The sequence below is a fragment of the Silurus meridionalis genome, chromosome 8, assembly GCF_014805685.1.
Source record: "Silurus meridionalis isolate SWU-2019-XX chromosome 8, ASM1480568v1, whole genome shotgun sequence".
NCBI classification, from domain to species: Eukaryota; Metazoa; Chordata; class Actinopteri; order Siluriformes; family Siluridae; genus Silurus; species Silurus meridionalis.
Window position 1 is genome coordinate 513,133 of NC_060891.1, and position 16,868 is coordinate 530,000.

Sequence of the window (16,868 nt, forward strand, 5' to 3'; positions counted from 1 at the left end):
AATGGGCAGTAAGCAGGTGCAGAACCCGACTCTGAATACCAGGAACTTTCTTCAACACAGAGAGAAGGTTTAGTAGCTGGACACGTGGGTACGCTGCACCGCTCATGAAGACGTTTAATAGATAAATTAGTCCCTTAAATCCGCTCTTGAATATATTGTGTATTACTTTTGGAAGGACAAACTGTTCATCTGACACGGTGCTCTCTGTCCTTTCCTGCCTGCAGCACTGCAACATCAGTGTTGTGGCGTTCCTCTGCGTGAGACGTATTTTCACACGTGTCCTGTGTGCTGTTGTGTTTGGGGAAGCGCTGAATCTGTTTTGTAACAGCACTTTGTGTCTTTGCTGCAGATCTTGGGTTAACTTTCCAGTGTGAATCTCTCAGATGGTGTAACTTTAATATATCTGCTGGATAGGTGTGTGTGTGTGTGTGTGTGTGTATTTTTTTAGATTTGCCACATTGTACAGACACACACACACACATACACACACACACACACACACACACACACACACACACACTGCTGGACTTGTGCAAACGGCTCCCTGGTGTTTCCTTAGAAACAATCCACTCTTAACACATGCTTGAACACACACACACACACACACACACACACACACACACACACAGCGGAGTTTCCCACACTGCAGGATAAGTGCAGTTTGTTAAACAGACGTTTCTCTGGGGAAAATCCACACTTCACTACTGTGTCCTTCTCCTGCAGCCATTGTGTGTTTTTATTCTAACAGTACTGCATTGTTTTGTTTGATTTTTTTGTTTCTTTTTTTTTCATGGTCAAGTTTTTTTTTTTTGTCGCATTACATTGCACTGTGCTTCACATACACACACATACACACGTCTTCCTTTTTCTTAGAAGGTTTTGCATAATGACTGTGCTGTGACACAAGTCTGAGCATGTAAGACATTATTTCCCAAGCGTCAGTGGATTTTGGGGAATGTTTGTTCTCGAAGTGCAGTATTAATAACACTCACTGTGCAGTCTGTCATGATGAAGAGACAAAACTTTTTCCAGAAATCCCAGAATGCTGTTACAATAACGCTCTCAGCGAAATCTTCTCTGAGTTTCCCATCACACCAGGAAGTGCTTTTCTTTGTCCTGGTCACAGCGCTGTGCTTTCGCCCAGGAAACTTGACCCCTCAGCCGATCCTCTTACTATACCTGAAACAGAAAGAGTTTTGAACTGTTACATCTGTTTAGATTTATAAACAACTTCAAATGCAATTTGAAATAAATCCCACAATGCACTGCTGCAGGTACATGAACAAAAGTTGCACACTAGTGAACCCATAAGGCACTTTGACATTAAGAATAGAGTTGGACATCATTAGAATTAGGGAATAAGGATTAGGACACTGGGTGCAGGTTGTAAGACATACACACTCAGATGAAGGTTTAATCTGCTCTCTTACATACATGAGCTCCAGACACCTGGATCTCACTTGAAGCTCACCTGGAGCCCGGTTTCCTCCCACAGCCTAATAATAATAATAATAATAATAATAATAATAAAAATAATAATAATAATAATAATAAAGGGACTGTTTACATGTGAGGGACTTCAGTGTCCCTCACAGTTTGTGAAGTCAGCAGGTCGTGAGAACCAGTGGGAATTGGAACATGAGCTCGGACCAGCAAAGTAAAACGAGCCAGGGGTTCTGGATCTCAGGTAGCAGCGATGCATCCTGGGTAAACCGAGCTCCATTTTTCTCAGGCTGTGATTACAGAATTGATCCTGGATGTGATGAGCAATTATGAACAAATGTCTTACTTTTTTTTTGGTTACTTAACAAAGGGGAAGTGCGCGAGGGGAGGATGTTTTTATAACAGGAATGAAACGAGGCCATGAATAAAGTTCTCTGCAGGGCTGAGCTGGAAATCCCCCACCCGGACCCGGAGCGCCTCCTCTACGCACGCGGAAGGTTAAACAACTCCTCCACCCGAGCGGAGCAGCTCAGATCAGATCGCACTTCTCACACACACACATCTCTCCATCTCTCTCTCTCTATCTTTCTCTTGCTCTCCTCGAAAATGTCTCTTTATCGGAATATTGTCGGCACGAGCGCGATGGATTACAGTTCGGACGGGCGCGCGCACAAGGCTGGGACGGCGGTCGACGAGCGTCTAGACAGCGGGCTGGACTCCCTGCGCGAGGACGAGGCCGAGGATTACTGCGAGAGCGCGCGCGAGGAGCCCGTGAGCGACGAGTTCGCGAGGCTGAGTGTGGAAGAGGAGCGCTGGAGGACCGAGATCACGGAAGACGGAGACACGTGCGTGGTGACCTTTATTTTTTGGTGCATTATTATTATTATTATTATTATTATTATTATTATTATTATTATTTTATTTCTCCGATCCGTTTATGGGTCACACTGCTGATCCCGTCCGACGGAATAAACGCCTTAAATTAAAGCTCGGGCGTGGAATTAAAGCTCGCGCAGCACGCGCTCGGGGAGCAGGGTTCAATTAAACCACATAAACACTAATTAAAACCCTGCAGATTTCAAAGGCAAACGTTTCCTTAAAACAAACAAACAAACAAACAAACACAGTCGGGTGCAAATTCAACACCAGAATGAAGTTCTAACAGCTTTTCCATGATCATAAACAACAAAACGAACACACAACTTGTGTGTGTGTGTGTGTTTGTAAAAGTATTAGAAATGTTTTAGTATTAAATTAAACGAAAGAAATCTGTGCAAAGTGTAATAGAAGTGTAGATGTTCCGACAGCAGGTATTAATTAAGTGCAGAGGCTTTTTGGTTTAATCTTTTTAAAATCCCTGTGTGTTAATTGTAGCAAATAAACAAGATGCGATTCATATCAGATGCATATATATAATATATAATATAATATAATATAATATAATATAATATAATATAATATGATATAATATGATATGATATGATAAGAAAGAAATGCATGCAATGTGTTTTGGTTTGTTTCTTGCACACATAAGCCCTGCAGGAAGGATTGTTCATAATACAGTGTTTGCACTTTGCCTCTGTGTGTGTGTGTGTGTGTGTGTGTGTGTGTGTGTGTTTGGAAAGTCCCGGGCTGTCTGCCAGTAAAGCCCTTCTAGGAAAAACACCACTGCCTTCTGCAGAAAAAAAAAAAGTGACTGCTTGTTTTTCCCCAAGTGAGCCGTGTGCAGCGTAGCGAGTGTGTAACCTTCCGTTCCATTTTTACCATAGTGAACTTTTACCTGTTTTCCTTTTTATAGATATTTACATCTGGCTGTCATTCATGAAGCCCAAGACATGGCGCTGAAAATGATCGAGATGTCCATCAAGCACCCATTCCTCAACCAACAGAACTACCAGAGACAGGTGCGGATCCAAACGCATGCTCGGTTGATGTGGATTTGTTTTGAGCTTTAGTGGAAGGAAATGAGTTAAGATCTAATCCGGGTTGTTCCACAGACGGCGCTGCACTTGGCCGTGATCACAGAGCAGCCACTGGTGGTGGAGCGTCTGCTCAAGGCCGGCTGCAACCCCACAGTAGTGGATAACAACGGCAACACGGCACTGCACATCGCCTGCGGGAAAGGATCGCTCACGTGTTTCGGGCTGCTCACCCAAAACTGCTCGGCATTCCTGCCTTCCATTCTGCAGACACCAAACTACAACGGTAAGTTTCGTCCTCACACACATCCTTCATCCTCAAGCATCTGCTCTCAATCGCACTTTAATCCGTTATGATTTAATAAATCAGTGCACGTTGATCACCGAGTAAAAAAATGTTGTTTTTTCCCTGCAGGTCAGAAATGCTTACACGTGGTGGCTTTACACGGATTTCTCTCGATGGTGGAAAGCCTCATCTGTTTTGGTGCAGATATTAATGAACAGGTAATAATAATAATAATAATAATAACAATAATAATACAAATAATTAGAAATATTGTAAATATATTTTAAAAAAGATACAAAGTCCAAGTAAGCAGAAGAATAATGTCAGTGACTGCTGCGTTCTCAGGAGCAGTGTAACGGAAGGACGGCTCTTCACTTAGCTGTGGACCTGCAAAACCTCGAGCTGGTGAAGCTTCTGATTAGTAAAGGTGCAGATGTGAACAGCTTGACGTACGGTGGTTACTCTGCATATCATCTCACGCACGGACGCCAGAACGCCGACATCCAGAAGGCGCTGCACGACGTCACGGATCAGAGCCTGAGGGACCTGCCCGAGAGCGAGAGCGAGGACAGTGACGATGAATACGTATACGACTACGACAGCTACGAGCTGCACTCTGATGAAGAGGTGTGTGTTTTTACAAATTTCTATATCATCAATAGTGCGTCTGTGTTAAGACTGTGTAATGTTACTTGGCTCTAATATCAGTGTGGGACATTTGAGTCCAGACATTGCCCTTGTACTGCTCCTAACTCTCTTTTCTTCTCCTTTCTGCAGTATGATGACATTAAAGTGATGGGGCAGGAGTAAACAAGTGTTTCTTTGCTGTGGCAAAGTCGAGATGATAAGAACCTCCGGTCCTGCAAAAGGGAGACGCAGGATTTAAAACTCCAAGAGGAAAAAACAGAGAAAAGCGTGAACCTAAACTAGTCACGCAGCTGGAAGACTGGGGACACGAGAGGAACTGTGCAGGAAAAAAGATCAGAGTAGCAAATGGACTGTAAAAACAGAAGAGATGCACTGTTGTAGGTCTGCACCGAAACTGGCCTTCAGTATCATCAAAATCTAACAATTTAAACACGTTTTATGATCTTATCGTGAACTGCATGTGTCCCTGACTGCATAGAAAGTATGGACGTCAAAAATAAGGACACGGTGGACTGTGTATTGAATATGGTGTTAGTGTGATGGTGGACATTTCCTGGTGTCTGGACTGAAGCTCCTCTCCTGCAGTGCTGTTGTATTCAACTGTAATATATTGTGTATAGACAGATTTATTTTTATATGTGTACATGTGTATAGATGTGTGTCCTGTTTTATTCTGTTGGAAATTCCGAAATGGTCTGCTAAATTAAAACTCCGTAATTGCGCAGTATGTTGTTCCTCTTTTCTCTTTTCTTGGAGCGAGTGGTGGAGGAAGGAGGAGGGAGCGCTGTAACCGGAGATAATCTGGAGTTTTTCTTTGTGTTTTTTATGGCAATGGAGAAGTAAGTGTGTGTGTGTGTGTGTGTGTGTGTGTGTGTGTGTGTGTGTGTGTGTGTGCGCGCTGGGCTTCAATCAGCTGAGAAAGGCTGGAATTTCCTGTGGGGGATGAGACACTGAAGATTGGCAACACTAAGAATTCCCCGGTCCGAGTCACCCGGACTGCTGAAATTCCAGATAAAAGACACTTAGTGGAAAATCTGTTCTGCGACTTTCAGATCAGCGTCGCCATGTTTTCCCACTGTGACGACTTTTAAAGGACATTAAAAGCTTAAACACGACCTACAGTGGTCCTGCACTTGTTTACAGCCGCATGCTAAACTGAAGGCCATTAATCTTTAGCCACATTCGCTTTCCAGAGCAAAGACAAAAACACACGCTAACAAAACGCTGGAGTGCCAAAAACCTCGCCAGAAATGCACAATGACGTTTCTACAAACATCTTGGGTTTTTATTGTTTATAGGATTAAAATCCAGCTCCAGTCTGAAGTAAAATAGCAGTAATACAGACAATTACATCATAAAACAATAAAGTGTGTACAGGAGGATAAGAATTCTACTAAAAATAATATATACTGCTAAAAAAGGAAGAAAATACAAGTTAACTGCCTTGTCAGTGATATAATTCTGAAACGATGGCTTTATTTAATACAGAAACAGCAGCAAACTCCAAGCTAGCAAGCTGATTATCTTAGTTATGTTTAGCTAGTTAGCACAACACCTGGCATTTAGCGGCTTTTTTAAAAGAATGTGGAATAAATGTAATTTTATTTTGCTAATGTGATGCAGGTGTTGTGTAAGAGTTGCACAAGACCATGTGTCTGATCTAGCACATTAGCATCACTTGTTGCTATGCTAGCATGACTAGCAGAAATGTGCAGCACTGGACTCTGAACGACAAACATTTCATATAAGAAATATAAGTAAATGTTTAAGGTAAAACTAGGTATGAGATATGAATATAAACCAGAGATTCATATTCTTGCATCCTCATATCTCTCTGACCTGCTTCATAGATGCATCCCAAAGTGTGCTTTCAGATCTTCTTCTTCTTCTTCTGTTTCCCTCGTTTTACCTTCTGTTTATTTAGTCTCTATGTGGTTTATGGAATTTAGCTGAGCTGCTCCTCATCTTTAAAATTCCTCGTCCACAATCTATACAAGAAAGTGACGGACTACTTTAATGCCTCAAAATTTAGAACAAAACCTTTTCTGATCAAGTTTAACAGTTAAACAGCTGCTGTTTGTCTTGATTTTTTGATTATCAATCAATTGTAGTGTCCATGAGTGTTTTTAAAGGTGCCTTTAAATAAAATGTATTATAATGTATTATTATTTATTTTTCCAAAAAAACCTGAGATTTGGATTAAACCTGAGATTTAAACATAAACCTGATCTGTAAGAGCTGAAGGTAAAAATAAGGTTAAACGGAGGCCATGTTGCCTGATGGTGTAATGTCACTCTCTCTCTCTCTCTCTCGCTCTCAGTGTGAGACTACAGTAGAGTGTAAACATAGAGTGTTAGCTGCCATTCACACTGCGCACTAATTGTTGTTGTCAACGAGTGTGACCTCTGCCTCCATTAAACTTCCCTTTACAGTAAACGCAGACAGAAAGGTGACGCGTGCGGTTTCACTGATTTAAATACAGGCCTGAAAGATTGGCACGGGGCTGTACCTGCGTCTCAGACTCGAGCGTCACTCTCCTGAGAAAACTCACACATTCATGCAAATCACAGAGTCAGAACTCTCCCTCTGGAGCGCACACACACACACACACACACACAAGTGCAAAAATCTCAGATGAATCAGCTCCATCCGAGAAATGACAGTCGGAAAACCCGTCTCTCTTTCGATCTCTCTCTGTTTCAAGTTTTTGTTCGGGGATTTATCACATTTCATTTATTAACCCCGAGACTGGACCTTCATCTCTATGCAAATACAGGGGAAAAAATCGGAATCATTTACATCTCAAGGAAAGAGACAAATACAGAGTGTGAAAACACTCACAAAATCCACCTGACAGGAACCCACACACACATACACACACACACACCTATATTACAGGTTATACACATGCAAAAGTCAATTCTAGAACATTTAATGGTTCTGCGGTTCTTGCTCTGGAGGGAAAGTTATATGGTAATATTATTAAATATAAGCTAATTATATTCACACACATCTGCATATAATTATTGATAAAAATGTAACGTGTTGATTTCGTTCCCGTCATAGGGTGCCAATAATTCTGGCACTGATTCTAGTAGAAAACAAACCAAATCAAAGACAATTGTTTTTTTTTTTCTTATATATATTTCAATTTTAGAATAAGCTCGATCTATTTATAGATGCTTTCAGTTTTTGTATAGTTTTTTGACACACAATTGTATCGGCCGTCTTCAGATGCAGGAGCATAAAATTGTCTCTTCACTTGAACCAGGAGACCCAAAACCTGTTCCAGCATGACAATGCCCCTGTGCACAAAACCAGCTCCAACAAGATCTGCTTCCCATGGTTTAGAAGATGTGGAAGATCTCCTGCTATAGAGCTCCAACCCTATTAAATTAGATGAATGTGAACACTGACTGCAACCCAGGAACCCCCTCACATTCTCACCTACATCACTACCTGACTTTACTAACACCCTTTTAGCTGAGTGTATCTCTACAAAATCTAGCAGAACATCTTCCCAGAAGAATGGAGCTCATTATAGCAGCACATAGAGACTAAATGTGGAATGAGATGTTCAAAAAGAAGCACGTAGCAATCTTAAGGTCAGGTGTCCACAAACATTTGGTTATACAGTGTATATAAGAAAGCTGCTGTTTTTTTTTTATGATTATACACACAGCCAGAGAATGAGGCAGGAGGACAGAAGAGTTGTGATACGATATGAATATTGTGATTCATGTATGAGGAAGAGTATGTCACAATACACTGTCCTGAGTATCACAATATCTATTTATAACTGTTTTATTCATATTAATGTCATATGTATTTTTGGGTTACAGTAAAACTCAGATAAAGTAAAATAATCAGTTACAGTCAGACAGAGTGAGTGAGAGACACACATGCAGCCTGTTTACTGACGTAAGAAAAACTACAGGGTTCCACTCATCATAGGGGAGAATAATGTGGCCACACACACACACACACACACACTTACACTTCAGTGAAAGAAGACCAGACAGAAGAAGCCGCTCTGTACAGAGATTACTGTAGAGCATTGAGGAAACTCACACAGGAAATTGCACGATGCTGCAGCGACCCACCAGGAAGTGACCGCTTTTAGAAAAATGGTTTCTGCATCAATTTTTAAAAACAGGTCCTGTTTTTAGACCTTCGTGAGGCTATAAAAGATATTTTCTCATCACGCAGTCAGAAGCGTTAAAGAAAGCAATGTCCAAAAAAAGAGTTGTGTTTTATTGAGGTGTTGCAGGTTAAAGCAAAATAAACAGCAAAAGGCTGGACAGGGGGTGGGACAGAAGGCGGGGCAGAGGGTGACCTGAATACTGAGGATATATAACGTAGTGCTTCTCACAAATCTAACGTCTTCGTTCTCAATCGCGCTCAGACAGGGCCACGAGATGGGTGTCGACCTCAGACTGTGACAGAATCCTGAGATGGAAACACACACACCCACACACACACACACACACACCCCAACACATTACTGTATATCTCATGTTGATACATAAAAAATTATTCTTTACGTTTTGTTTCTTTCCTCTACACTGAGACTTTCTACCATGTGGATAGATTTAAAAACAATGTTCTCATTCAACAACAAATAAACAACATTAGAGTCTCGGGTCATCCACGGCACTCACTCCGACTCTGAAGAGAAAATTTCATGCTCCTGCATCTAAAAACTTTGTGTAGCAGTTTGGAGAAGAAGCACAGATGGCAGAAAAGGTCAGGTGGCCACAGTGTATATTAATGACGGATCCCGACTCTGAAGACCAGAAACTGTCCTCACATACTGTATAAACTGAAGTAACTTAGTTCTGATTATAAACAGACATGTTCAGGAGTGTTAGGGGGAGGAGCTGTGTTGACTCACTTGAACCTGGGTTCCTGTGTGGTGATCACGCCCACTTCCAGCTCGGACGGCTTAAAGTCGATGGACAGAACTGTGGACAGGCAGCTGATGGCCGTCTATCAGATCGGAAATATAATTCATATTAAAAATTTTGAATAAATGAATAAATAAATGAATAAAAGATAATATATATTAGGAGCACAGTGGTACACAAAATTCACGGTTCGGTACGTAGCTGTTTTTAAGTCACGCTTCGGTTCAATTTCGGTGCAAAACATAAAACTGCTTGTGTTTTTTTTTTATTAATGCAGTTTATTATTAATATTTGTGAACATACAGTTTTCATTTTTAAAACAATGTGTGTGTTTTACATTTCTCTATGATCTCAAATACGTATTTCAGCATTCTTTAATAAATGTGCTTAAGTCTGAGGAGGAGACTAAATAAAGTTGTGTCCCAACACTTAATATGTCCCTGACGGTATTTTAAATCGTTCCACAAAGGAAAAGGAATTGCAGTTGGTACACGTGTGCTGAACCGAAAGCCCTGTACAGAAACTGGTTGGTATGAATACTTGTACCGTTACACCACTAATATATATACACTCTGACTCTGCAGCACTGTGACAGATCATCAAAGCTTCATGAATGACACAATGTTACCTCGATGGTCTGCTCGAAGGTCCAGTCTAACTTCTTCTTGACCTTTTTCTCCAGGAAACTTGTAGCTTCGGTCTGTTTGACGCCGGCTGCTGTGGCTTTAAACCCACAGTAATAACCAGCTGGGTCGCACTTATACACCTGCGGGCCGCATTCCTCATCCACCCCGACCACGATCATACCTGACACGACACACAGACCTCCTCTCAGCACACTGTTCATGCAACTGCTCGGGTGCAAAAGTTTGTGAATTATACATGGTAATTTGGACACATGATCCATGGTGTCACTTACAGCAGCCGAGCGGTCTCATCTCTGCGTTCTGCGTGTACACCTGAGAGATATCTGCAATCCTCTTACACAGCATGTCCACCGGGATCTCGTATCCGTACTTATACATCCAGTTAGCAGCCTCATAGCGAGCCCTTTGTACCTGTGACCTGCTGTCAGCTAACACACACACACACACACACACACACACACACACAAACACACACACAGATTATTTTACTAAAACAGCTTCAAACACTTATTCATTTAGAGTCCTGAAAAGTCCATTCCTGGTCTCACTAGAACACTGTATCAAATCACTCACCCGTCATGCCGGTCATTACACAGCCGATGTTCTCTGTTATTTTGAATAAGTGAGTGACAGTGGAGGCGTCCAGTAGTTTGTCCTGAAAACAGTCAGAAGAGAAACATTTTAAACCATTTAGTGTTCAGTGAGTCGAATCATCTGATTCGGTTCGTCGATAAGAGTCGAGTCTTTCGAACTCCTGAACGACGTACTGATAATATTTACAATAAGAGACAAAGCGACTGTTCTTTATCTAATTTTGAGTAAAAAAGTTCACTAATCTCTTATTTCACCTTCTAATGAAGTGTAACATGAGTGTGCTGTGGATTTTATGACTTAAAGAATAATTATTATACGAAACCAGCAATGCATGGCGAATGTGCATCACTGTGCCCTGCTGTGTGTCGAGAGACTGATGGATGAACAGACAGATACACAGAAGTCACTTTTCTCAAAATATCTTACAGGAACTTTTTTCTGAGTGACAATAACGGCGCAGTCTTTCCCTCGCACCGCTACAGAGGTCAGTCCTCCCTGATTAATGGCCTTGAATGCATATTCTGTACAGGAAAAACAAAACAAAAAGAAATCCAGTCAAACTGCAATACAATTCCAGTTAAACATTATTGCTGTATTAAACATTATATCATTTTTAATCATCCGCTTCAAACGCTAATGACCCACTTATTAACAGTGACTTACTGCTGGGTTTAATTTCACATGTACAGTTCAAATATTTATACTAATCTCGAATATCACTATGTTTCATCTATTTATAGATTATAGATATGAAATTTATCAGCAGATGGAAAATTAGCTAAGTTCAAATAAACACATCATATAAACGCTATTTAAACTTTCCTCTAAAAGGTCATTATATATATTATAGAATAAATTCCATGATACATATTAAACACACACACACACACACACACACACACAGTACATAAATGAGCTGCTTCACCATCTGTTCCTCTCTGACAAGCGACATTTCCTTCAATTCTCTTATTTAATTGATTATGACACAATTTCCACTTCTGTCCCGAGCACTGGCATTAAAAAAAGAATAACTTGAAACACTAGAAATAATAACTTTACACCCTGATGCTAAGCTAACGCTAGTGCTGCTGTCAATGACTGAGCATTTACACACTTTCGGTTTCTCCAGCACACTGTTCACTCACCGACTTGATAAAGTCTACCCTCCGGGGAAAAGATGGTGATGTGGCGGTCAAATCCCGCACTCGAACCCCGAGACATTTTTAAGGATTTATTTGTAAACAAACCCACAAAGATCCAGTAAACACTTGAACCGGTTACTTCTTACTTTAGCAACCTATAATGCCTATCCGTTTTCCGACAAGCTCTGCCTTCACCAATACGATTGGATAATAGATGTAACGCAGCGCGTTGGAAAACCCAATCACAGCGCGGAAAACGGCCAGGGCGGGGGAAATGTACCCAATCCCGATGAGGAGGCGGGGCTTTACCGGAATTCGGGTGGGATAAACTAACGCGCAACAGTAAACGGTGAGAAGTGTTCAAACAAACCCGGAAGTATTTCGGGAGCAGAATGTTAAGATGGCAGATTCACATCCGGTTGAATCTAGATGACTATTATTGGTTTTATGAACATATTTACTGTCAGACAATATATTTGTTACATTAAAAGGAAAATTTAAATGTAACATTTATATTAATAATTGGGCAATCGTGTGGAAAAAAATATAACCACTATATACAGTGTGTTTAAAAAGAGACACAAAAAGTCTTATATACAAATTTTAACTTATTTCAAGATTCTTTACCTGACATTTAGAGATGTCTATAATTCATAATTGTGTGTATATTCCATATATTATCTTTTATCACACAGAAACCATTTGCCCTTTATTTTTGGTTCCCAAAGACGTGCACAAAAACATTAGTAACTGCACCTCATTAACAAGCGCATTAACGAACACATCTATTTCTTTATTCCTCTTTATTGTTTGTAGACATTTTACACATCATTACAGAGACACAGCCACCTCTGTGGAACTTCATATGTGCTCCGTTCTCCTCCATTCTCATCGTAGGGCACGTGCCACGTCCTTCCACTATTCTGGACCACTGTATCATAGACTGACGTCCTCTGAAAAAACAAAGAAAAACCCTTTGATCTACTCTGACAGATATACAGTATGTTGCCAAAAGTTTGCGGACACCTGGTCATATGTACGGTATGTGCTTTTTGAGCATCGCATTCCACATTTAGTCCCAGTTTGCTCTTATAATTCCCTCCACTCTTCTGGGAAGATGTTCTACTAGTTTTTGGTGTGTGCTTGTGGACATGTGTGTTCATCAGCCACAAGGGTATTAGTAAAGTCAGGTACTGATGTAGGTGAGGTGAGGAGACCTGGGGGGCAGTCAGCGCTCACATTCATCCCAATTGGTTTGGAGCTCTTTAGCAGGAGATCTTCTGCTTCAACCCATAGAAAGCAGATCTTTATGGAACTGGCTTTGTGCACAGGTGCATTGCCATGCTGGAACAGGCTTGGGATTCCAATTCCATGTGAAGAGGAAATTATATTATACCCACCATGATGTTCGATGCAATTGTGTGCCTCCAGCTTTGTGGTAACAGTTTGGAGAAGAAGCAGATATGGCAGAAAAGGGCAGGTGTCCCAATACTTTTCTTCATATAGTGTATATGGCTTGAATTCTGTGATTGTACTCACCTGAAAGCGAATCTTTTTCCCCGGGATGAAGTTGTTGAGCACAAGCTGATGTCCTCGCTGCCACTTGAAGAAGAGACGTCGGGTGGCGCTGTCTGGGAGACACGCCTTGTGGTCCCTCATCAGATCCCGGCTCACAAAGTTACAGTGGTTCCCAGAGTGCAGTGCGGCGTAGAGCAGGAACGGGTCGTCCTCCGAGCTGAGATCGAGACAGAAAAATGTCATGAAAATACAGAAGAGTGTGGAAAACATAACGAACGCATCACTACTCACATGTTCTCGGTGAAGAAACAGTGTGCTTTCTGTTTGATCTGGTTCATGTCATGTCTGTTCCAGTTTCGAGACGGATGCTGCATGTGTTTTCTTCCCAGAACCAGGATGTTCAGTCCCTGAAGCTCCGAGACCACCGCTAACAGCTACAGGACACACACAATGATGAGTCTGGAAGCCATATTGCCTCTGTATCCTCTCAAGCATTCACAAAGACTAAACTTCTTAACTTTATCGAGAAAAATGTTTATCCTCTGCAAAACAAGGCATTTCTGCTCACAGAGCTGCTGCTGCTCCTCACAGGGTTTTTCCCGGTGTGTGTGAAAACCTCAGGAGATTTGTGAAACCAGACTGTCTGGCACTAACAGCCATGTCACTTTCAAAATCGCAGAAATCTCAGAGATTTGTTCACATCCTGCAGTTTGAATAATAATAATAATAATAATAATAATAATAATGAACCAAATGCTTTATTCATTTTCTTTATGAACCCACAACGTAATGTGATTACATTAATTATAGATTAGATTCATCTTTATTGTCATTGTGCAGAGTACAAGTACAGAGCCGATGAAATGCCGTCAGCATCTAACCAGAAGTGCCAACAGCAATTTATATAAATAAATATATTATATAAATATGTAAAAATACAAAAGATACAAAGATTAGTCCAGTAAAGTCCAAAAAATAATAAAATAAATCACAAATGCTCTCACCTATGCAAAAATTAAACAACAAATTTTGTCTATATTAAAAAAAGAAAAAAAAAAAAAGAAAAAAAGAAAAAAAAAAAGCCGAAACGAAAAAAAAAAAAAAACCCCACCGAGGATAATGATGAGAAACAAAAGTTTGACTCAAAAATTGTGCCAAAATCGATCACAAATTCCAGGTAGTGTGCAATAAAAATTAATCGCCTCAGCACTCAGTTACGCTCGGTGATGATGTTAGTGACGGAAAAGGGAAGCTTTCGGGGACATTTTTACGTCTGAATGATGACGTAAAAATATGAGGTTTATTCATCATGGTGAAGATGAAGCTGACGATGAAGATGAAAATGTCAGAGGAAATTCCCCCCCAGTGTGGTGACTGAGACCTGGGAAAGTGACTCATCCCCAGTGCGTACGCTGGACACGTTTCCTGCTGCATCGCATACAAGTGACGGAAATGCACCAATGAGTTAACGACCACACGCTAATAATAACCAGGCTGAGGAAAAGTCTGGAATACTGAAGAATAAGAGAATGGCGAGCCGTGTGGAGGTCCACATCCTCCTTCCTGGAGTTATGAATAGCAGCACGTTAGCGTTCTGTAATTAGCAGACGTGGAAGTGACGCTCAGACGCGGAACGCGCTGTAAATGTCTGTAAACTGCAAATCAGCACTGCTGCATTGTACATCACATTAAATATGAAAATAGTATTTATAAATTACAAATTAATGACCTTATTAGATAATTCAGCTATTTAAAGACGTTATAGTTTTATTCTACTAACAAATACAAACATTTCTGCAAATTAAATATTAAATTAAATGCAGGTTTTATGCATTACTGGATTTACATATTTACATATTTTTGTTCGATTATATTATTTCAATTTGTATTATTTTATATTAATGATCATTTTAATACATATTTAATTTTCTGTTGCTTTTTTATCTGTTTATCTATTAAATATTACAATATATAAATATTTTATTATTATATATAATATGCACATATCTGTATATATTAAATAATTATAGATATTATATTATAATTATTATTAAACATATATAAATTATTATCTGCGGTGTTTATTTTTGACATGCTTACACATTCATTTCATTTGTATTGTTTATATTTTATTTAAATATATTCCATTTGACATTTCTTGCTCATTCTGAGACAGAAAGCTGAGCATTAAAGGAGAGGAGGTTTCTAGTGCAGAATTATGACTTTCCCATCATCATGAAGCCTGCAGTCACACACACTGACACGATTTTCTCCCTCACACACACACACACACACACACACACACTCAGCAGTTGTGCTATCATTTCTGTTAATTCATCATAAGGAAGTGAACTGTGTCCTATACATGAGCTGGAAATCACCACACTCACCAGAACGACCTGTTTAACGTTCACAATTTAACCCTGTCATGTGAACAGGAAAGAATCAGCGGAAGGCTGAAGATTAAACGAAAACATGAGCACACTCAGTACAGCACAGTGCTGAGGGCTGAAGCTTGAGGCGTGGCAGCAACCAGGGATAAATAAAATAATCCTTTGACACCGCATGACCCGAATGTTTGTGGACACCCTAACATACGATCGATATGTGCTTTTTGAACATCCCATTCCACATTTAGACCCATGTGCTGACATTATAAGTCCCACTCTTCTGAGAAGATGTTCCACTAGATGTTGTGGAGATTCAGTCAGCTACAAGGGTGTTAGTAAAGTCAGCTAGTGATGTATGTGAGAAGGTGAGGAGGCCTGGGGTGCAGTCAGTGTTCACATTCATCCATAACACTATCCTGTTCAATAGTGTTGGAGCTCCACAGCAGGAGATCTTCCACATCTTTTACACCATGTAAAGCAGATTTTCATCAAGATGGCTTTGTGCACATTGTCGTGCTGGAACAGGTTTTGAATTCCAATTCCATGTGAAGGCAAAAATGGCCCAAAGACTTCCGATAAAATTGCCTGCTTTATATCAATGTGCTGTTGCCTGAGTTTATTCTTTCCAAAGCAACAGCTCATTTTATATCAAGGTTTTAATGATCTGCTCATTCGCACACTTTATAGCTGAGTAGTTGTTGTTTTACTCTAGAGCACCCCCTACTGGAGCAACACATCTTCACTTAATTAAGCTTTCACTTTAATTGCAGTCCAGAGGAACTGAATTTAAGACTCTGTATTTATTCAGTGACCGGCGATTAGCGCTTTTCTCACCCCTTGGTTAGTGTTTGACCTCTTGATTTTAAAAGGATGTAGATGAAGCGGACAGAGCCGGGGAGAAAACCACAACTGAAAATAACCTAGGAGTCAAAGCCAAAAGACGTTTTGAGAAACGAAAACTGGAACAGGGTCAGACGCCGCGCTGCAGCGGGGAAAAAGGAGCGGCATTAATCAGAAGGCTTTTCCCTTTTCTTAGCGATGAGTAATCGCAGGTTTTCTGAATTATTAATCTCACAGAGTGAAGAGCGGCAGATTTATCAACTCAATTAACACGCAGTTGCATTTCGGACCGCAGCTTCTCGTAACACACACACACACACACACACACACACACACACACACACACACACAGCATTCAGAAACTATTCAGACCCCTTTCACTTTTTTAATGTCGTTATGTTGCGGTCTGATACTGTAATCATTCAGATTGTTTTTCTCATAATCTACACTCAGTTCCACATAAAGACAAAGTGAAAACAGCTGTCGGCTGAACGCCAGTGACCAATATACTATCATTCCTGCAATTTTTAAATG

At 40.5% G+C, this 16,868-nt stretch overlaps 3 protein-coding genes across 3 annotated transcripts in view; 1 reads left to right on the forward strand and 2 right to left on the reverse strand.

The window, feature by feature from the left end:
- Positions 1 to 1,740: 1,740 nt before the first annotated feature.
- On the forward strand, positions 1,741 to 5,023 carry nfkbiab (nuclear factor of kappa light polypeptide gene enhancer in B-cells inhibitor, alpha b). The gene is made up of 6 exons (XM_046856430.1): positions 1,741 to 2,288; positions 3,242 to 3,347; positions 3,441 to 3,648; positions 3,778 to 3,866; positions 3,994 to 4,275; positions 4,426 to 5,023. The coding sequence occupies exons 1-6, from the start codon at positions 1,864 to 1,866 to the stop codon at positions 4,456 to 4,458; spliced, it is 1,143 nt and encodes a 380-aa protein (XP_046712386.1). The 5' UTR covers positions 1,741 to 1,863; the 3' UTR covers positions 4,459 to 5,023.
- Positions 5,024 to 8,084: 3,061 nt separating this feature from the next.
- Positions 8,085 to 11,776, reverse strand: psma6a (proteasome 20S subunit alpha 6a). Its single transcript, XM_046856433.1, has 7 exons — positions 11,590 to 11,776; positions 10,871 to 10,965; positions 10,424 to 10,505; positions 10,123 to 10,278; positions 9,832 to 10,010; positions 9,191 to 9,285; positions 8,085 to 8,745 (listed from the first exon to the last, which is right to left on the reverse strand). Exons 1-7 carry the CDS (start codon positions 11,663 to 11,665, stop codon positions 8,688 to 8,690), a joined length of 741 nt encoding a protein of 246 aa, XP_046712389.1. The 5' UTR covers positions 11,666 to 11,776; the 3' UTR covers positions 8,085 to 8,687.
- A 594-nt stretch (positions 11,777 to 12,370) lies between these two features.
- LOC124390469 (protein only RNase P catalytic subunit) overlaps positions 12,371 to 16,868 on the reverse strand; it is a 13,987-nt gene continuing 9,489 nt past the window's right edge. Inside the window, exons 5-7 of the mRNA XM_046856424.1 lie at positions 13,396 to 13,538; positions 13,126 to 13,321; positions 12,371 to 12,539 (exon numbers count right to left, since the gene is read on the reverse strand). Of these exons, the coding sequence (XP_046712380.1) occupies positions 12,408 to 12,539; positions 13,126 to 13,321; positions 13,396 to 13,538 (471 nt within the window). The 3' untranslated portion in view covers positions 12,371 to 12,407. The remainder of the gene's footprint in view (positions 12,540 to 13,125; positions 13,322 to 13,395; positions 13,539 to 16,868) is intronic.